This window comes from Humulus lupulus, chromosome 1 (assembly GCF_963169125.1).
Source record: "Humulus lupulus chromosome 1, drHumLupu1.1, whole genome shotgun sequence".
In the NCBI taxonomy this organism is placed as follows: Eukaryota; Viridiplantae; Streptophyta; class Magnoliopsida; order Rosales; family Cannabaceae; genus Humulus; species Humulus lupulus.
Window position 1 is genome coordinate 160,270,776 of NC_084793.1, and position 21,249 is coordinate 160,292,024.

A 21,249-nucleotide genomic window follows, 5' to 3' on the forward strand; every position below is an offset into this window, starting at 1 on the left:
CTACCTATATCAACAAGATGCATCTTTTTTTCGGTAGCCCATCACTTAAGAACTTCAAAGTTAAGCGTACTTGACCTGGAGTAATCTCAAGATGGGTGACCTCATGGGAAGTTTTCCCAGGAAGCGTGCGAGTGAGGACAAAGCACGCTGGAAAGACTCGTGTTGGTTTGTAGGGCCAGTCGTCATTCCAGAAAGCATCCACAGTGACGTGGGACGTTACAAATGGTATCAGAGCATTGACCCAGCCGGAAGTGTGGCCGACGGGGACGTCGGACCCCTAAGGGGGGTGATTGTGACAGTCAGAATCCCGTAATCCGCAGGAGGAAAGACCGGGTAAAAAGTTGTGCAATCCCACACTGCCTGGGGAAGGTCAAGTGTGATGATTCTAAGACTGTGTAGGTATGAGACTACACAATTGAAGATGTCTTAAATGGATTGATGGGTACTACCTATATCAACAAGATGCATTTCTTTTCGGTAGCACATCACTTGAGAACTCCAAAGTTAAGCGTTCTTGACTTTGAGTAATCTCAAGATGGGTGACCTCCTGGGAAGTTTTCCCAGGAAGCGTGCGAGTGAGGACAAAGCACACTGGAAAGAGTTGTGTTGGTTTGTAGGGCTAGTCGTCATTCCAGAAAGCAGTCATAGTGACGTGGGGTATTACAAATATAATATATATTTATATGAAAGAATGACTTATTTCAAGTATAATAAAAATGTTGTAAAAATAAATAAGAGGTCAGAATGTAAGTAATATAATAATCATATTTTTTTAATAATATAAACATGATATAATAATGTCAATGATGGAATGAAATGGTTTTTCCATTCAATTTTTAGTGCAATAACAATTCCATGTGTAATGACAATTCTGTTGGAAAACTCTTTCTTATTTGAATTAACTAACAAAACAATGGAATAAAAATGCAGTTCATTTCATTCAATTCCATTCCCTCAAATCAAACACTACCTATGTTTTTATGGCACCATCGCAACTCCATCGCCAAACCATCGTTAAACATCATTTTACCATCGTTTTGGGCCAAAAAACATTTTTTTTCATGGTAGCATAGCAAAACCATCATTATACCATCACTAAGAACCATTTTTCCATGGTTTTTTTTGGGCCAAAAATCATGTTTTCATGACAGCATCTTAAAATTATCACAAAATCATCATTAAAGCATTGCTAAGTTCAAAATTCTGCAAATTTTTAGAGATCTAGATCTGAAGAAAAAAAATACAAACAAAACAAAAATAATCTTGTACATATGTGTTTGAAATTCACAAATTAGTGTCTTAAGTCAATCTTTTTTTGGGTTTAAGTTTTAGATTTAAATTTGAATCATTAGAACATAAAAAATAAAAAAATTAATTGGTACTTCTATGGTATGGGAGGTGGTGGCATCAATGCTCAGAATGATGTTAATGCGATGACAGCATTGACGTGGTGTAGCCATCTTGGTAGACTTGGTAGAGAGAGAGAGCTTGAGAGAGAGGGAGAGAGGGGGGTAATGGGAGGGGCAATGTAATCAATTTTTAGAAAAAGACATAATTTTGTGATGTTTAATAATGTTGACATATTTATTAATTAGGAGGTAAGAAATGCATAAACATTTAGTTTTCCTTAGTAATTTAGTCTTGTCATCAATGTGAAAAAACCTTCCACTCATTTTTTTCCAAATATAGAGGAAGATATTTAGTGGGACCCACCTCATTTTTTTTTTCACCCCCTTTTTCTTTTTGCACATTTTTTCAATCATACTAAAAATACATTTTCTCATTTCTCTTCACTTTTCTCTCCAAATTTTTCTCTCCCCTTATTCCATCTTTAGCAAACATAGGCTAAATAATTTAATATAATGTTTGATTGATCGAACAGGTGTTACAAAAAGTGATTAATTAATCTAGTGGGGGAATGTTATATTATTTCATATAATATAATGTTAGATTAAATAATATGACAAAATGTGATTTGTCACACCTTGTAACATATTATTGAGAGTCACAAAATTAGACACATGTGTGTGCCCAAATGTAACATATTTTGGAGTTACAAAATCAATTACAAATTTGTAACTCCCAAATATTACCCAATAATGTGTAGATTGTATATTACACATTTGAGATTGGATTTCACAAAACCATTATGAAATACGGCTGTTAGAGATATGTTTTTAACTCTCATTAGGTGTTTGGAGGTTACAAAATCATGTGGGAAAAGATTTTGGACGTTTTGGAAAAATGTCATTTTTGAGCTGAAAATGGCCTGTGGTTGCGGCCAGGAGCATTGGTGGTCGCGGCCAAGGGGACAGCGAGCCACAGCCACGACTAGAGACGTGTTCAGCCAATTTTCAACCATTTTTTCCACTTTAAATAGTTCTAACACCCCAAGTAACTCCTCAAACTCTTTTTTAATTCCATAAACATCCAATTAATCATTGGTAACAACCATGGAGGTTGGTGGAATTTAAAATTCAAAGGGTGTCTCAAAACTCTATAAATAGAAGCCTAATGCTCACTTGTAAGACAATTCTATTTTCTATCCACTAGAGCATTTGGCTAGAAATACACCGAAATGATTGATTATTCCATAGAGTTATTTCCAATATTGAGATAATCTCTTAGTACTTGAGATATGGGAAAATAAGTTGTAAACCTTGTTTAAGTTGGTGATCTCTAATGCTCTTCACTTTGGTTGTGTGAGTGAGAGTGCTTTACTTTTTTGTTCTTGTTATTTCTTCTACCATTGCTTTTATCTTCTATTTTTCTATTTTATCTTTACATATTTATTTGTATATTTTGTTTTAGAGTTGTAGTCCTTATCATTCTTTTCATCTATTTCTTTTCTATATCTATTTGTAGTTTAAGTATTGTGTTATAATCTTATTTAGTCATCAATCATTGTGTCTTTGTATTATTTTGCATGAAAGTGTAATAGTATTTCTTATTTTCCAATGAGACAATACAAATATCTCTAACAGTACACTAAGCATTTGGGTAGCAAGCACAATTATGCTATGTCACTTTTACATAAACAGGCATTTCGCTGCTGGGTGGACATGTTTACGATGTTTTGCCGAGTCATTCACCACAAAGAAGTAGCAGTTGTTTTGTGAACCAATGTAGAGATCTGCTAGCTACATACATGTCCAATCCATCTTACTTCATGAAGATATGAAGTCAAATCTTACTTCATTGGCCTCCATCCAAAAAGAATGTGAGGCTTACTGGGCATCTAAGTCTGAACCAAGACATGGTTCTAGCATAAGGAAAGATTCACCTGCTTTTCCTTCACCTAATGAAACTTCTCGCTACTCATCTAGGAGAACAAGAAAGAGGAAAACTCACGCTTCTAACTCCAATCATCCTCCTATTTCTGCTAGTTCTGAGCAGAAGGGTCAACTATTTTCTAGCAAGAAGGCTTCCATTGGTTCAGAGTAGGAAGAAGCAGCTAGTCCTAACCAAGAGACTACACCAACTTTTGATCTCAAGACCGTGCCCACTTCTGGTCAAGAAACTACATTGCCTTCTAATCAAGAGACTAAATCTGGTTCAAATTAGGAAACTATATAAGATTTTGATAAAAGAAAAGTTTCCGAGTCTTCCTGAGACGAAGTCTTAGATGGGGATAAATCAATTTCCTAATACAACTTGCAATTAATGCTAGAGTATAACATATAAAAAATGCGTGCATACATTTAACTATGTATAGAATTTTGAATCAATTTTGAGATAAAATCCTTAATTCTTACCAACTTACATCTAGTGTGTGCATGCCCATGATTTTTACAAAAGTGACATGATATTCCTGCTGCTCGACGGTAAGTGCCATCCACTTGCAATTTGTAATGATAAAGTTATAAGTTATTATTATTTTGACAATATATGGCTTTAGTTGATAAAACTAATAATCATCCTACTGGAAATTTGTTGAAATCATTATCAACTTTTAAGCAACATGCCAAATAGCGGGAAATCTATGATACCAACTGTCCAATGAAGATTGAAGATTACGACTGTTTTTAGTTTGTTTAATAATTTCTTTATTTCACGGCTCTTATTAATCAAAGTATTTACCTTAGTTAACTATTTTCAAATACTTTATCAACCCAATTATGTAAGTTTTGGCTTCAAGTGGACAGGTGTTGGGTTTATATTTGAATTAGCTAAATGCAAGTTGAACGGTGAACCTAGCTACTTGGCACATTAGTAATTTAGTAATAGAGGAAATGTCACATGAACTCGTGAAATATAACTATAAAATGTTCGCTTATAATATTGGAATAAGTATAAACACCAAAATTGCAGGATTTCTCGTGAGGGCTCACAAGCCAATAAAGCTTGCTACTTTCCATTCCCATCCAGATCACTCACGCACTTGTATTCAACTCCCATATTTTCGACAATTTTAATCCTCACTCACTCCTACTCCTTTTTTATCTTGGTTGTTATTTGCCAATCATTTCCTTCAAATTTGATTTGTTTTCTCATCTGAGTACTCAATATTCTACTTTCTGAGCAATATTTCTGATCTATCTGGATAGCATGAGTTTGATCCTATTTCTTATCAATTTTCGCTTGGTTCAGCTTTTTCTTAACTAACGTTCTTTTGGGGGTCACTTGTTTATAAGGTTTTTAATATCACTCCACGTACTTCACTATGAGTATGTGACTAAACTGTCTTTATATCCGTGCGATCTGTATTGGACTGTCACTGCTTTATTTATTTTCATCCTTTCTGATCTACTATCGCCTCAAATATGATGGCAACTGGAATGAATATTTGCAATGTGACCTCAAAACCAAACTCCCATTTGGCTAAAACAAGCCAAGGCAGTCTCAGATATGGAGACAATGGGATTTGGGGGGAGAGAATCAGAGGAAGCCTGAACAACAACAACAACAACGTTTGGATCAAACAGGTAGCAAAAAGAGTCAGTAAAGCCAAACCCGTTGTTGCTTTTGCTCTTCTTACATCAAATAACACCAAGGAGGCTCTGGTAAATTTCTATGATCACTTTGATTAAGCTTCCTTTTTTGTTCGAGTTATAGAGTTTTGTGTTCTTAAATGTTCTAACTCTTGATCTCAAATTCAACGTCAGACGCAGACCCTTCAAGTACCTCAATTTCATAGACGAAGAGCGGACCCGAAAAATGTTGCTGCGATCATTTTGGGAGGAGGGGCAGGGACTCAGCTCTTTCCTCTTACGAGACGAGCTGCGACACCTGCTGTAAGAGATGATACTGGTCATAATTGTTTTGTAATTTGGTTTGGTGTTTTAACTATTTAACGAGATCATATTGCTTTGATTTTTCTTTCTATTTCCTTTTTTATGTCCAATTTGTTTGTAATGACGATACATAGTTAGGGGTTAACGATGATGTATGATTTGAATTGCAGGTCCCGGTTGGAGGATGCTACAGGCTCATAGATATTCCCATGAGCAATTGCATCAATAGTGGCATAAACAAGATCTTTGTACTGACCCAGTTCAATTCTGCTTCTCTCAATCGTCACATCGCCCGGACATACTTTGGAAATGGTATCAATTTTGGGGATGGTTTTGTGGAGGTATGAAACCCTTTAAGCGTATGAAATTTCGATGTGTTTCGTGTCAGTCGTTGATTTGGTAGTTGGATCGCCCTTGATCAGATCCAAAGTTGTAGAAGATCATGATACAAGGTTAAGGAGCACAATCTATTAATTATTATTATCATTATTTTTAAAAACAAAAAAACCTTAAGAACCTACTGATTGTGCATTGGGGAAATTACTTTTGTGATGTTTACATATGAACCACTTTCACAGTACCCTTGTGGCAGGGTGATATGGCTGTGGAAATTTTGCCTATGAAAATCAATAAAATGAGCTAGTTACATATGTATGTTACTTGACTTTTTGGTGCCTCAATTCACTTCATGAATAGGTCTTAGCAGCCACCCAAACACCAGGAGAAGCAGGAATGAAGTGGTTCCAAGGGACCGCAGATGCAGTGAGGCAATTTACGTGGGTGTTTGAGGTTTGTTTGAAGTTTCCCAGGCTTGTACTATATTTAAAGAGTAAAGAAGGATACAAGCCTTCCAAATAATTCTTTCTTTTCAGCTTCAAAATGAAATTGTCTCATATAATTTTGTCAATTCTTTTAGGACGCCAAGAACCGAAACATTGAGAACATTCTGATTTTGTCTGGTGATCATCTCTACCGGATGGATTACATGGATTTTGTGCAGGTACAAGACAATCAAATTTCTTTAACATAAAACTTTTGTTTTATAATTGAATTAATACTTAATTTCAATAATTTACAGAGCCACGTCGATAGAAATGCTGATATCACAATTTCGTGTGCAGCAGTAGATGACAGGTCTGCTTATCCTTCTTCTGTCCTTTTGTGTTGATTTAATCTTTGAATTTTTTTTTTATTTGTAGGAAGATCATGTGAACTTTAGCTAGTTTTTAATTGTAATTTCAACCTACTTCTTTCTGGTTAATTTAGAAGAGAAGGGTTAGTGATAAAATGAATAATAACAATATTACCTTTCGTATCAACTTCTACCTCTTAAATGAAATTTAAAGTTGAGCCGATTCTTTTCAGACGTGCATCAGATTATGGACTGGTAAAGGTTGACAGCCGAGGACGCATTGCCCAGTTTGCTGAAAAACCATCAGGTGCTGATCTCAAAGCAATGGTAAGCAAGCAATGGATACATCATCCTTATCCTCCGCACTGCCTTCTGCTTTTTCAATTTGATGGTTTCTAGAGCTTATTGACTAATCACCCGTAGCTTCAATTGTTTCAATTTTGATAAAATTATTAATCATCATTAATTAAATGCTACAAATTGCTGGAAACTTCGTATTAGTATTAGTTTATGAAAGATTCTAACTGATGAAATATGAATCAGCCTTTAATACTATAGACTCATAGTTGGCCTTTGAGTAACAATATCTATTTACTACTTACCTTCAGAAGTAATTTACCTTAAACATTTTATATCAACTGTGATTTTATTACTATTGAAAATATTGTGCTCTACTCATATATAGACATATTCTTTGTTTGCTTTCTGCAGCAAGCAGATACCACTCTTCTAGGGCTGTCCCAACAAGATGCCATGACATCCCCATACATTGCATCCATGGGAGTTTATGCATTTAAGACAGAGATTTTGCTAAAGCTCCTACGGTGGAGATATCCTACATCTAATGACTTCGGATCAGAAATTATTCCTGCAGCTGTGAAGGAACATGATGTTCAAGTAAGAGAATCAATCTTGAGATTGTCACTCCATTTTTTATTGTAGTTGAACTGGATTCTAAATTTAGATTTTCTAAAAAAAAATTTCCTATTAAGAAATTACATTCATTTTACTTTGATAGGCATATTTATTCAGAGACTATTGGGAGGATATTGGGACCATAAAGACTTTCTATGATGCCAACTTGGCCCTTACTGACAAGGTAGGTAGGCTTCATTGTTGGATGTTTCAATTCATCGGATATTTTGTGGTTTAATTGGTTCAAAGCTCCCATGTTCTTGAGTGTCTTAATAATGGTACGCTAGAACCATCCAATAAGATACTGTTTTCTAGTTCTTCTTCTTTTATAAAACTAATATGATGTCCCTTACATAAATTTCTTACCAACTAAAGCATTGAAGCTTTTACTTTCAGTAACTTGCAGTTACCCACATCAACTTCAATGTTCAAATGAGACTTCACTATTCATACTGTGAAACCAACAAAATTTAATGTGACCATCTATTTTTTAATGCAGGTTCCAAAGTTTGAGTTTTATGACCCAAAAACACCTTTTTTCACGTCTCCTCGATTCTTACCACCAACCAAGATCGACAAGTGCCGGGTATGCTTATGAAATATGTTTCTTTTTCTATCTTGATTTCACTGCAGTTTATTTATGTTTCAGTTGTGTTTTGTAGATTGTGGATGCTATAATCTCACATGGATGTTTCTTGAGAGAATGTAGTGTCAAACATTCCATTGTGGGTGAACGCTCACGATTGGACTACGGTGTGGAGCTTAAGGTGAATTAGGACAAATTTGAGAAAGAGTCATTAATTGTTTTCTGGATGCCCTATGACTTAACTTGTTTTGTTAACTGTTCATGTCCGGTTACAGGACACCATAATGATGGGTGCAGACTACTACCAAACTGAATCTGAGATTGCATCTTTGTTGGCTGAGGGGAAGGTTCCTATTGGAATTGGACAGAACACAACAACTAGGTAACTCGACAAGAATATTGGCCTCTGAAGTAATTCCAAAATTAAGTCTTTGATCAGACTTTAGAGTTAAGGTTCTGACTAGTAATCATTATGATTATCCTTCACAGGAACTGTATAATTGATAAGAATGCAAAGATAGGAAAGGACGTGATCATCATGAACAAAGATGTAAGCGCTGCTGCTATTGCTATTTTTGTTGTATGCAACTATGAAAAGACTAATTCTTTCTTTTGTGCTTAATTTCATCATCTTTTTCTAGGGAGTTGAAGAAGCAGATAGACCGGAAGAGGGGTTTCATATTCGGTCGGGAATCACCATCATAGTGGAGAAAGCAACTATAAAAGATGGAACTGTCATATAGATGACTGCTACACCCAGTAGAGAAATTCTGGAAACGAACATGGCAAAGCAGTTTTCATGAAACAGCTAAGAGAAATGTCGACATTATGATGTTTGGAAAGGCAAGCTTTGTGGCTTGCTTGTAATCTGGAAAATCTCTCAGTGCTAGTGCTATTACTTGTGAAAATGGGCCTGTCATGTGAGTCTATCCAACCGGATACTGGATACCGGAATGTATCGAAATAAATTTACAGGCCAGTTGGCTGCTTTCTTGATTAATGAATAAAGACAGCGAGTCTGTAGTAAAATAAAAAATTCTCATTAGACCTTGATTAATGAATAAATTCTCACCTAAACTTGCTTTTAATTTTTCTTTACATTAAATGCAGTAATCAGGTCGTTGCATCTAACTTAGGAGTAGGCCAACCTAAATAAACTGCTCAATCGAATCCGAAAAAACCGAAAAAAATGTAACTCGAAAAATCCGAGTTAAATTTAATCACTCAATATGTTAATTGGGCCGGTTGAACAATAGGTCCAACCCGTCCAATTAAAACCTGCCCAATTAAACTTTTATTTTTTTTAAATATTTTTTTATACTTTAAACTTTCATATTTTTTTTTTATTTTAAGAATAAATTTTGTTTAACATTTTAATGCTGATTCAATTAATATTTTAAAATTTACAAAAAATTTTAAAATTTTGAAAAGTAACCTAAGTGATTATGACATAAACTGATTCAAATTTACTCGGGCTTCACAAATATTATATCAATGCAAAACCATCTCCTCAAAAAATTACATCCAACATCAAAATACCAAATAATACATATCCAACAAAAATCACCCATTAAAACAACTCCAAATCATAACCTTGTTCTCATTTCCTCCACAATAAGATTGTCACAAACATAAAGAAAACCATAGATCTAAAGTTCGAAAGGAAAAAAAAAATTCTCAGTTTTCATTCTCCACATCTATAACCCATATTACTAATAATGTAGAAATTAGATAAGATGGCGAGCATAAAAAATAAAAATAAAAGCTATCGTGGTCCATGAGGGTGAGGGAGGGTGAGGGAGGGTGAGCTTGAGGTTGTGGTTGGCGATGTGTCTCTGTGAGTGTGAGAGTGGGAGCAGGAGAGCATATGGAAGGAGGAGAAAAGGGCCCAAAGACGTGGTGAAGACTCTACTAGCATCAAGAGCGATTTGAGTGATTAAATTGAGAGGGCAACTTGTGAGTGGCGTATGAGGAAATGAGTAAAAAAAAAAAAGAGGTTAAGGTTAATGATTTTCTATTTTTTTTTTTTTTTTGGGTATAATACATCTGTATTTATACTATTAATAAAAGAGTGGATAATCAGCCCTTCAATCATCTTTTCTCCCATTTTTAGCCGGCTTTTACTTTAAATTTTACATTTCATATTTCAATATAATCAGAGATTTTCTAATATAAACATAACTATTTAGGTAATTGCACCATTTTTGTTTTGTTTGGACTGTTCTTGACGAGGACACCAAGACTAAAGATCTAAGTCAAGTTCCAGTTGATCCAAGTCAAGAGGGGGGGAATGATGAGGACACCAGTTTAGGAGCTTGATCAATATTTAGTTTCTTGTAATGAGTCTTATTGGATTTTGACATCTTGTATTTTTATTTTAATCAGTCACTTAATCACGTTTTATTTAGTCTTTGTTTTTTTTTTTTGTGAAAGTCAAACATTTGACTTGTGAGAGTCCAAGAGTCTTTCTATTTTGTGATTGTTAGGTTTTCATTAGGAAGACAAAGGGGCTTTTCTTTCATGTAATTTCGGCCATATTAGGGCTTGTAAAACGTTGGGAAATGCAGATTATGATGAAATGAAATTTGTAGAATTTTCTTCTTGAGTTCTTGAAGAAACTATTAGAACTTATCAAGGGGTTCCTTGTGGCGTTCAACCTGACTTATCAAACGGATTCCCATCCCCGTTTGTGGCGTCTTCCTCATACCAAGGTTCGTGCTTGGCTAAGCATTGGGTCGCGGTTCTTCATTCCAATTTCGTGTGTTCTTGGTGGCTGCCATATTTGGTGTCGGGTTTCACCACAATCGTTGGTGTGGTTCGTATCAGTTGGTATCAATTTCGTATTGTTGGTGTGGTTCGAATGATGAGGACACCAAGACTAAAGATTCAAGTCAAGTTCCAGTTGATCCAAGTCAAGAGGGGGGGAATGATGAGGACACCAGTTTAGGAGCTTGATCAATATTTAGCTTCTTGTAATGAGTCTTATTGGATTTTGGCATCTTGTATTTTTATTTTAATCAGTCACTTAATCACGTTTTATTTAGTCTTTGTGTTTTTTTTGTGAAAGTCAAATATTTGACTTGTGAGAGTCCAAGAGTCTTTCTATTTTGTGATTGTTAGGGTTTTCATTAGGAAGACAAAGGGGCTTTTCTTTCATGTAATTTCGGCCATATTAGGGCTTGTAAAACGTTGGGAAATGCAGATTATGATGAAATGAAATTTGTGGGTTTTTCTTCTTGAGTTCTTGAAGAAACTATTAAAACTTATCAAGGGGTTCCTTGTGGCGTTCAACCTGACTTATCAAACGGATTCTCATCCCCGTTTGTGGCGTCTTCCTCATACCAAGGTTCGTGCTTGTCTAAGCATTGGGTCGTGGTTCTTCATTCCAATTTCGTGTGTTCTTGGTGGCTGCCATATTTGGTGTCGGGTTTCACCACAATCGTTGGTGTGGTTCGTATCAGTTGGTATCAATTTTGTATTGTTGGTGTGGTTCGAATGATGAGGACACCAAGACTAAAGATCCAAGTCAAGTTCCAGTTGATCCAAGTCAAGAGGGGGGGAATGATGAGGACACCAGTTTAGGAGCTTGATCAATATTTAGCTTCTTGTAATGAGTCTTATTGGATTTTGGCATCTTGTATTTTTATTTTAATCAGTCACTTAATCACGTTTTATTTAGTCTTTGTGTTTTTTTGTGAAAGTCAAACATTTGACTTGTGAGAGTCCAAGAGTCTTTCTATTTTGTGATTGTTAGGGTTTTCATTAGGAAGACAAAGGGGCTTTTCTTTCATGTAATTTCGGCCATATTAGGGCTTGTAAAACGTTGGGAAATGCAGATTATGATGAAATGAAATTTGTGGGTTTTTCTTCTTGAGTTCTTGAAGAAACTATTAGAACTTATCAAGGGGTTCCTTGTGGCGTTCAACCTGACTTATCAAACGGATTTCCATCCCCGTTTGTGGCGTCTTCCTCATACCAAGGTTCGTGCTTGGCTAAGCATTGGGTCGCGGTTCTTCATTCCAATTTCGTGTGTTCTTGGTGGCTGCCATATTTGGTGTCGGGTTTCACCACAATCGTTGGTGTGGTTCGTATCAGTTGGTATCAGAGCTTAGGATCATCCGGTTTGGCCTATCCTTTACTTTGTGTTTTTCTTTCAATTCGTGTTTCTATATTAGGAAAAAAAAAATTCATCATCTAGTCGTGTTTTGATTTCTTTGTCCTTGTTTCCTTGTGAAATCTGAAACTATTCTAGAGCTTGTTAATTTCCTTATTTCATTTGTTTCCTTGTTTCTCTTTTTTCGTTTCATTGTTCAAATCGTGCAATTGAATTAGGGTTTTTGAAATTTCCCCTAATTTGTTTTCTTTTTGTTTCTGAATTCATGAATTAGGGTTCTTAACGTGAATTAGGGCTTTGAGTTTTCTCTTGTTCTAATTGTGGAATCTGAATTTACATTGGTTTTCTCTAGTTCTTATTGTGAAATCCGAATTTTCATTGCGTTTCTCTTGCTTTTCTTTTGAAATTCGAATTTTGCCTTAGGTTTCTCTTGTTCTTGTTGTGAAATCCGAATTGGGATTGATTTCTCTTGTTCTTGTTGTGAAATTCGAATTGGGATTGAGTTCTCTTTTTCTTATTGTGAAATCCGAAATTGGGATTGAGTTCTCTTGTTCTTATTGAAATTGGGATTGCGTTCTCTTGTTCTTATTGTGAAATCCGAAATTGGGATTGAGTTCTCTTGTTCTTATTGTGAAATCCGAAATTGGGATTGAGCTCTCTTGTTCTTATTGTGAAATCCGAAATTGGTATTGAGTTCTCTTGTTCTTGTTGTGAAATATCTGAATTTTGCAAGAGTTACTCTTGTTCTTTTGTGCAATCCGAGTTGTATTGTTTTCAAATCGTTGTAGTTCCACCAATTCTGATTCTTCTTGTGTCTTGTACCTGCATTTGAGAAAAAAAGAAAGAAAGAAAAGAAAGAAGAAGAAAAATCAAGAGGATCCGAACTAAAAAAAAAAAAAAAGAGTCTGGAAACCTCTCTTAAAAATTTTTGTTCTAATCTTTTTCCATATGTCCTAGAGGTTCTTTTGCCAAATCCTCACACAAGTGTATCAAAAATCATCAGTTTTGCTATGTTCGTTTGGTTTGTTCTGGTTTGATTTGCTACTTGAATCCTCCATGATATCGTGTGATTAGTTTTGAAAGAACTTAAAGAAGAATACGAGTGGAAAAAGGCAGAGGTGCGAGCCTATTTGAGGGTAAAAGCCATTGAAATTGAGCGAAACACGAGTGGATTTGAGTGAAAATATTGTTCGAGTGAAACACGTGAGGGAGTGTGGTGAGGTCTTTTCTCCATATTGTTCTAACCTTATTTTGCAGATTTCCATCATGGCACAAAATCCAGAGAAAAATGCAAGCAATGATATTCCGCCACCTGAGGTTCCGAATCTACAAATGCAAGCATTAATTGGGGAGATGCGAAGGATGATGAGGGCAGAATGTGAACAAATACATGAGAGGTTGGATAGGGTAGAAGAGGGAACGCAATTGTAATGCCCCAAATTTCCTAATAAGGATTAGGACCTTGATTAGGAGGCCGGGAGGGCCATAATTGATTTATTATGGTATTTAATGATTATATGCATGTTTACGTGAATTAAATTATTATATGATGGTGAATTCATGCATATGGGCTCATATGTTAACTATGAGGGTAATTTGGTAATTTTTCCACTGTGGGCGTAATTGTATATTTTGGGTGCATAGTTGTGATTATTTAACATAGCCAAATTATAAGGTGGATTGGTTTGAGCTATTCGACATGAAATGATCATGAGATGTAAATGTTCGGTCTAGTCATAACGGGTTTAAGTTCGGGGCTCGGGGTGAGTCTCGGGGTGAATTTAATGATTAGAGCATTACCGGGAATTAGAGGGTAATGGGATATGATTTATTGGTATTTGGGAATATTGAGAATAGCGGGAATTGGAGAGCGTTAATTATAATTAACGAGATAGGTTGAAAATGACAATTTTACCCTTGGGAGTGCTTAGAAGCCTTTAAATGACCTAGGGGCATTTAGGTCATTTGGCTTGGATATACATGAGGTTTAGTAGGCTATAGAAAACAGAATAAAAAACAGAGCCTATCTTCTTCCTTCTCCCTTTCTCTCCCGTACAAGGTTTCCTTCACTTTTTCCTTTGGATTTTTGAGAGCCCAATTGAGGAGTTAAGCTAGGAAATTAAAGGTGGAAGCTTAGGAGTTTGGTTCAGCCATTGAAGGGGGTTCAAACTCGGATTTAAGGTAAGTTTCAGCCATTAGTTTCTGTTTCATACTTTGTTTTAGTTTAAGATTTCAGCTTGTGAATTCTTGGTGGTTAAGTGGAATTAATGGGAGTTAGGTTGATGTTTGGTTTGGGTTTTGATGAGGGGGAGTTATGGGTGATGGTTAGAGGTTTAATTGTGTGTTGGGAGAAGGTTTGGAGCTGGTTTGAAGGCTTGGTTTTAGGGGATTATGCAGGGGAGGTCGAGCTGGTGCGTTGCTGATTTTTGGCTGATCTGGGTAATGAGCCGCGGCCTGGCTTTTGTGTGCCGCGGCCTAAGGTGGCTTTTGAGGCAGAAATGCCTGTGTCAGGGTGATGAGCCGCGGCATGGCTGTGGTGAGCCGCGGCCCATCAAGGCAGATTTGGCCAAAAATGGGTTTTTGGCCTAGGGATGCTAGCTTAAGGCCTCGGGGTTGATGCTAGTACCCGGTTAAGTGGGGATTGATGTCCCGGAGGCTAGATATTGGTTTGGGAACTTATGTTGATCATTTTTATTGATGATACCTTATATTTGGTTATGGCTAGGTGACCGCTAAAGAACTAAAAGTTTATCGTTCTCAAGGGTTGTTCTTTAAATCGTTCTAGCTCGACTTTGAGGTAAGAAAACTGCACCCTGTGTATATGTGACATGCATGGCTATTATGATGCATGTTGGTTGATTACTGAGTATGACATGCGTGGTTGTTATTGATGCATGTCGGTTGATTATTATGTATGACATGCATGGCTATTCTCGGTGCATGTTGGTTGACTATTAAACATTGACATGCATGGCTGTTATTGGTGCATGTTGGATTGTTGAATATATTGCATATGATGCATAAGAAACATGTGATTAGGACATGCTTTGTATACTGGGTGTGATATCGTTCAGAGCTTGAGCCTCTGTGTTAATGCATAGTCCTAAGTGTACTAATATCTGTTAAGTAAGCATGCTGAATACTTTGTTTATGGATATTGGACATGTGATATATGTTTGGTGGCATGGCTTACTTATGTATGGCGCTGACTTATTAGTCAGAATCGACAATGGTGCCAGATCCGTCTGTGAAGCTGTGACTTATTAGTTAAGTTCACCACGGGCTGAGCACTGGTCGTGTTTTACCGACCCAAGGGTCAGGGGTGGCAGTGTGTTGTGAACGCCGGGCCAAATAAAGATTAGATCTAATCGAGGTCGGCATTGAATGACTCATATGGGGTATTAATGCTAGATCGACCGGAAGGTCAATGAGAACTATAAGCGCTTGCCTGGTCTGAGACCAGATGATTTCAGCCAGGTATATGACCCCGATGACTAGTTGTCACATGGCTGGGGGACGCTGTCCTTAGTTTCGACTCTAGAGTCGTGAGGAAGGTTATGTTGGTGACTAATCACCTTGCACATGTCCTAATCAAACTTATGAAAGGATCACTTATCAGTTAAGCCCTGGTGACCCTATCGTCACATGGCCAGAAGGAGCGATGCTCATTATTGTGACTTTTGGCTATTGTCACCTATCTGAATGGACCATTGGTTCCAAATGGTTACTATGGTTATAGTTGATATTATATCATGTTATATTGTGTTTTCTTGCTGGGCTTCGGCTCACGGGTGCTACGTGGTGCAGGTAAAGGCAAGAGGAAGCTGGACCATCCTTGAGTTGGAGAGCTTAGGTGATGACGTGTACATATGCAGCTGCTCGTTCGCCACGGCCGAGGTTTAAAGTGGAACTAGGGTTGAACCCTGTTTTGCCGCTTAGAACGGCCTGTTGTAAATATTTTCTGTAATAAACTCTGAAATTATATTTTCGGGATCCCAATGTATATATTAAACGTTCTAGTGAAACGTTACCTCTTAACCAAAATGTTTAATCCCCAAACCGCTAATCATACTTAGTTCACGAATTTGGCCAAATGACTCGGTTAGCGAGTTTAGCACTGTTTACAAGGCACACCGTAACGGTCCCTGGAGTTTGGGGCGTTACAGCAATGGAGGGCTCGGAGGAATAGGGTGCAACAACGGGATGTTGAGGGTGAAAGAGAGTTTGAAGGGGGAGATTTAGAGGAAGAGTATGATAGGATGTTAGAGGGTAATTATAGGAGGTATGGCCGAGATAGAGAAGGTAGGAACTGGGTAGATAATAATTTGGGAAATATCAAAATGAGAATCCCTGCATTTCAAGGGAAGAGTGATCCCGAGGCATACCTTGAGTGGGAAAAGAAGATGGAGTTGGTTTTTGATTGTCACAACTACTCCGAAGTGAAGAAGGTAAAACTTGCTGCAATTGAATTTACTGATTATGCTATTGTTTGGTGGGATCAGTTGTGCATCAACAGGAGGCGAAATGGAGATCGTCCTATTGAGACTTGGGATGGTATGAAGAGGGTGATGAGGCGACGTTTTGTACCAGCTCATTACTATCGGGATCTATACCTTAAGTTGCAGGGTCTTCGTCAAGGTTCCAAGAGTGTTGATGAGTATTACAAAGAGATGGAGATGGCTATGATTAGAGCCAATGTGGAAGAAGATCGGGAGGCGACAATGGCAAGGTTTTTGAATGGATTGAACCGAGAGATTGCTAATACAGTTGAGCTACACCATTATGTGGAATTGGACGATTTGGTGCATATGGCAATGAAAGTTGAGAGGCAGCTCAATAGGGGTAGTACAAGTTCAAATCCGAGACAAATCCCACAAAATTCAAGTGCAACACCTTGGCGGTCGAACTATCCAAAGAAGGAAGAAAACCCTTTCACGCATAAGCCTAAAACCGAGCCAAAACCAGCCACCACAACCACAACCTCTCAATGTAAAACATCCCCTACTTCATCCCATTCTAGTGAGATAAAGTGTTTCAAATGTTAGGGGCGAGGACACATAGCTAGCCAATGTCCAAACAAGAGAGTTATGGTGATTCGAGAAAATGGCGAGGTAGATTCTGAAGATGAAGATGGTCTTGCTGACATGCCACCATTGGAAGATGCTTCTATAGATGATGAAGAGTATGGGCCAGAATCTGGTGAGATGCTTGCACTAGTCACACGACGAGCCTTAAATTTGCAAGCAAAAGAAGAGGAAGAAGAGGTGCAGCGGGAGAACATCTTTCACACTCGTTGTCATGTGAAAGCCAGGGTATGTAGCGTGATTATTGATGGAGGTAGTTGTACTAACGTTGCTAGTTCTTCCATGGTTGAGAAGCTGGGGCTCCCAACGCTTAAACATCCTCGTCCATACAAGTTGCAGTGGTTGAATGATAGTGATGAAGTGAGGGTTACAAAACAAGTTCTGGTATCATTTCGAATTGGCAAATATGAGGATGAGGTATTGTGCGATGTGGTTCCAATGCAAGATGGACACCTCCTTCTAGGAAGGCCTTGGCTATTTGATCGGCGAGTCCAGCATGATGGCTTCACCAACAAGTATTCATTCACATTCCGTCAACGAACAATCACTCTAGCTCCATTGACGCCAAAGCAAGTATATGAAGACCAAGTGAGGTTGCAAAAATTGAGTGATAAAAAAAAATTGAGTGAGCAAAAGAAGGAGAGTGAAAAGATGAATGAGAGTGAGAAAAAAGAGAGACAAAGAGAGAAAAGGGTCGAATCAAGTGAGAGAGAAAAGAAAGGGAAGAGTTCGATCAATGAGGGAAAATTAGAGAGAAAACAAAATAATTTTTATGCAAAAAAAAGTGAGGTTAAGCGAGCATTGCGTACAAAACAGCCAATGAATTTACTCATGTACAAGGAGGCTCTTTTAAACACTAACCAACTTGATGCTAACAAGGGTCGTCACAAGCAGGTTTTTGAGCCCGGTGATTGAGTATGGTTACACATGAGGAAAGAGCGATTCCCAGCACAAAGACGTTCCAAATTGCTACCTCGAGGAGATGGGCCGTTTCAAGTGCTAGAAAGGATCAATGACAATGCCTACATACTCGATTTACCAGGTGAGTATACTGTTAGTGCTACTTTTAATGTTTCTGATTTGAGTCCTTTTGATGCAGGTGACGATTTGAGGTCAAATCTTTCTCAAGAGGGGGGGAATGATGAGGACACCAAGACTAAAGATCCAAGTCAAGTTTCAGTTGATCCAAGTCAAGAGGGGGGGAATGATGAGGACACCAGTTTAGGAGCTTGATCAATATTTAGCTTCTTGTAATGAGTCTTATTGGATTTTGGTATCTTGTATTTTTATTTTAATCAGTCACTTAATCACGTTTTATTTAGTCTTTGTTTTTTTTTGTGAAAGTCAAATATTTGACTTGTGAGAGTCCAAGAGTCTTTCTATTTTGTGATTGTTAGGGTTTTCATTAGGAAGACAAAGGGGCTTTTCTTTCATGTAATTTCGGCCATATTAGGTGTAACGCCCCACTCCAGGGACCGTTACAGTGTGCCTTGTAAACAGTGCTAAACTCGCTAATCGAGTCATTTGGCCAAAATCGTGAACTAAGTATGATTAGCGGTTTAGGGATTAAACACTTTAGTTAGAGTGTAACGTTTCACTAGAACGTTTAATATATATACATTGGGATCCCGAAAATATAATTTCAGAGTTTATTACAGAAAATATTTACAACATGCCGTTCTAAGCGGCAAAACAGGGTTCAACCCTAGTTCCACTTTAAACCTCGGCCGTGGCGGACGAGCAGCTGCATATGTACACGTCATCACCTAAGCTCTTCAACTCAAGGATGGTCCAGCTTCCTCTTGCCTTTACCTGCACCACGTAGCACCCGTGAGCCGAAGCCCAGCAAGAAAACACAATATAGCATGATATAATATCAACAACGATCATAATAACCATTCAGGACTATCAGTCCAAGCAAATAGGTGACAATAGCCTAAAGTCACAATAATGAGCATCGCTCCCTTTAGCCATGTGACGATAGGGTCACCAGGGCTTAACTGATAAGTGATTATTTCATAAGTTTGATCAGGACAGGTGCATGGTGAATGGTCACCAACAGAACCTTCCTCCCGACTCTAGAGTCGTGCTATGGACATCGTCCCCTAGCCATGTGACAAACAGTCACCGGGGTCATATACCTTGGCTATAAACATCTGGTCATAGACCAGGCAAGCGCTTATAAGTTCTTCGACCTTAGGGTCGGTCCCGCACTAATGCCATGGAGCTATTCAATGCGTGATCATCGACCTTAGGGTCGGTCTGGCATTAGTGCCTTAGAGCCACTCAATGCACGATTCTCGACTTTAGAGTCGGTCCAGCATTAATGCCATAGAGCCATTCAATGCATGATTTATCGACCTTAGGGTCGGTCTAGCATTAAAGCCATAGAGCCATTCAATGCGTGATTCTCGACTTTAGGGTCGGTCCCTGACTAGTCAATGTCATACACAAGTAAGTCATGCCGCCAATCATATATCACATGTTCCATATCCATAAACAAGGTATTCAGCATGCTTACTAAACATGTATTAGTATAATTAGGACCATACACGAACACAGAGGCTCAAGCTCTGAACAATATCATACTCAGTATATAAAGCATGTCCTAATCACATGTTTCTCATGCATCATATGCATAATATTCAACAATCCAACATGCATCAATAACCGCCATGCATGTCACGTTCAACAGTCAACCAACATGCATCAAGAATAGCCATGCATGTCATACCTAATAATCAACCCACATGCATCAAGAATAGCCATGCGTGTCATGCTTAATAATCAACCCACATGCATCATGAATAGCCATGCATGTCACATATACACAGGGTGCAGTTTTCTTACCTCAGATTCGAGCTAGAACCAATATAAGAACGATCCTTGAGAACGATCAACCTTTAAGCCCTTAGCGGTCACCTAATCATAACCAAATATGGAACACCATCATTAACATGATAATCAAAGGTTCCACACCAATATCTAGCCCCCAAGAGATCAATCCAAACTAATCCAAGTAGTAGGGACACTCCCGAGGCCCATAACTAAGTTCTCGGGGTCAAAACGAGCAAACGGGGTGAAAACAGGGCAAGGGCTGCGGCCCTAGCACCTTGGGCCGCGGCCCCCAGGGTTCTCTGAGGCTAGGGCCGTGGCGCCCTCCATCAAGGGCCACGGCGCCCAGCAAGGGTCACTTCTTGACACCTGCTTCTTCGAACTAGGGCCGCGGCGCACAAGAACAGGGTCGCGGCCCCCAACCCTGGGCCATTCCCAAACGCGTTTTAAGCACTCCAAATCCTCCAAAAACATACCCAAACATTCCCCAATCATCAAATCAAAGTTCCCAAGCTTCCCAATACTCCAAAACCCTCAAAACCCAAGGTTCAAACCAACCAAAAACTCAACAATTCACAAAGTCCAATTCTAAGCTTTAAAACTTTAAAAACTTAAAACTTCAAACTTAGATTACCTTTGATTGGGTTGTTTTCCGTCAAATCCTTCGGTTAAGAAGCTTCTATTCTTTCCTAGGATCGCTATGCCTCGACCCTCGCCTGATTCCGACTCCTAGAACTCAAGATTTCCTCAAAAAGGCTCAAACGGTAAAACGGTCTGTTTTGAGAGAGAACGAGAGGTTTCTAACGTACGTTCTTATCTGGGAAGCTACTTCAAGCTTAAGTAACCTCAAATAAAACCTAGTGCTCGGGGTCCCGAAAACACCCCCGGGGACACTATAGTCAAAACCTCCAGAATTTCATCCTGATCTCAAATACTCCCAATCTATCACCAAATAAACATTTCTATTACCCCGAAATTGACCCCGTTATGACAAAACCGCTAATCCATTATATATGACCGTCTCATGTCGAATAGCTCGAATATATCTCCATAATAATTAAATCTCATTCACAAATTACAATATGCACCCAATTTACAAATATGCCCTCAACAGGCCAAATTACCAAAATGCCCTTATAATTATAAATACTCTCATATGCATGCATCTATCATCATATAATAATATAATTCACATGAACATACATATGATTATTAAATAGCATAATAGATCAATTATGGCCCTCCCGGCCTCCTAATCAAGGTCCTAAACCTTATTAGGAAATTTGGGGCATTACATTAGGGCTTGTAAAACGTTGGGAAATGCAGATTATGATGAAATGAAATTTGTG

General features: G+C 38.0%; 1 protein-coding gene across 1 annotated transcript; it reads left to right on the forward strand.

Annotated features, from left to right (window-relative positions):
• The first annotated feature begins 4,296 nt into the window (after positions 1-4,296).
• Positions 4,297-8,955, forward strand: LOC133799765 (glucose-1-phosphate adenylyltransferase large subunit 1-like). Its single transcript, XM_062237768.1, has 14 exons — positions 4,297-5,003; positions 5,106-5,234; positions 5,405-5,575; positions 5,931-6,023; positions 6,151-6,234; positions 6,313-6,368; positions 6,600-6,693; positions 7,078-7,263; positions 7,385-7,465; positions 7,781-7,867; positions 7,944-8,048; positions 8,143-8,249; positions 8,357-8,417; positions 8,509-8,955. The coding sequence occupies exons 1-14, from the start codon at positions 4,764-4,766 to the stop codon at positions 8,608-8,610; spliced, it is 1,596 nt and encodes a 531-aa protein (XP_062093752.1). The 5' UTR covers positions 4,297-4,763; the 3' UTR covers positions 8,611-8,955.
• Positions 8,956-21,249: the final 12,294 nt, after the last annotated feature.

What these genes read in the sequence shown, in the direction of transcription:
- LOC133799765 (XM_062237768.1), top strand. Translation starts at nt 4,764, where the DNA reads ATGATGGCAACTGGAATGAATATTTGCAATGTGACCTCAAAACCAAAC. An exon ending in TGAAGGAACATGATGTTCAA is followed by an intron (nt 7,264 to 7,384) that starts GTAAGAGAATCA and finishes TTACTTTGATAG; the next exon opens with GCATATTTATTCAGAGACTA. An exon ending in ACTTGGCCCTTACTGACAAG is followed by an intron (nt 7,466 to 7,780) that starts GTAGGTAGGCTT and finishes TTTTTAATGCAG; the next exon opens with GTTCCAAAGTTTGAGTTTTA.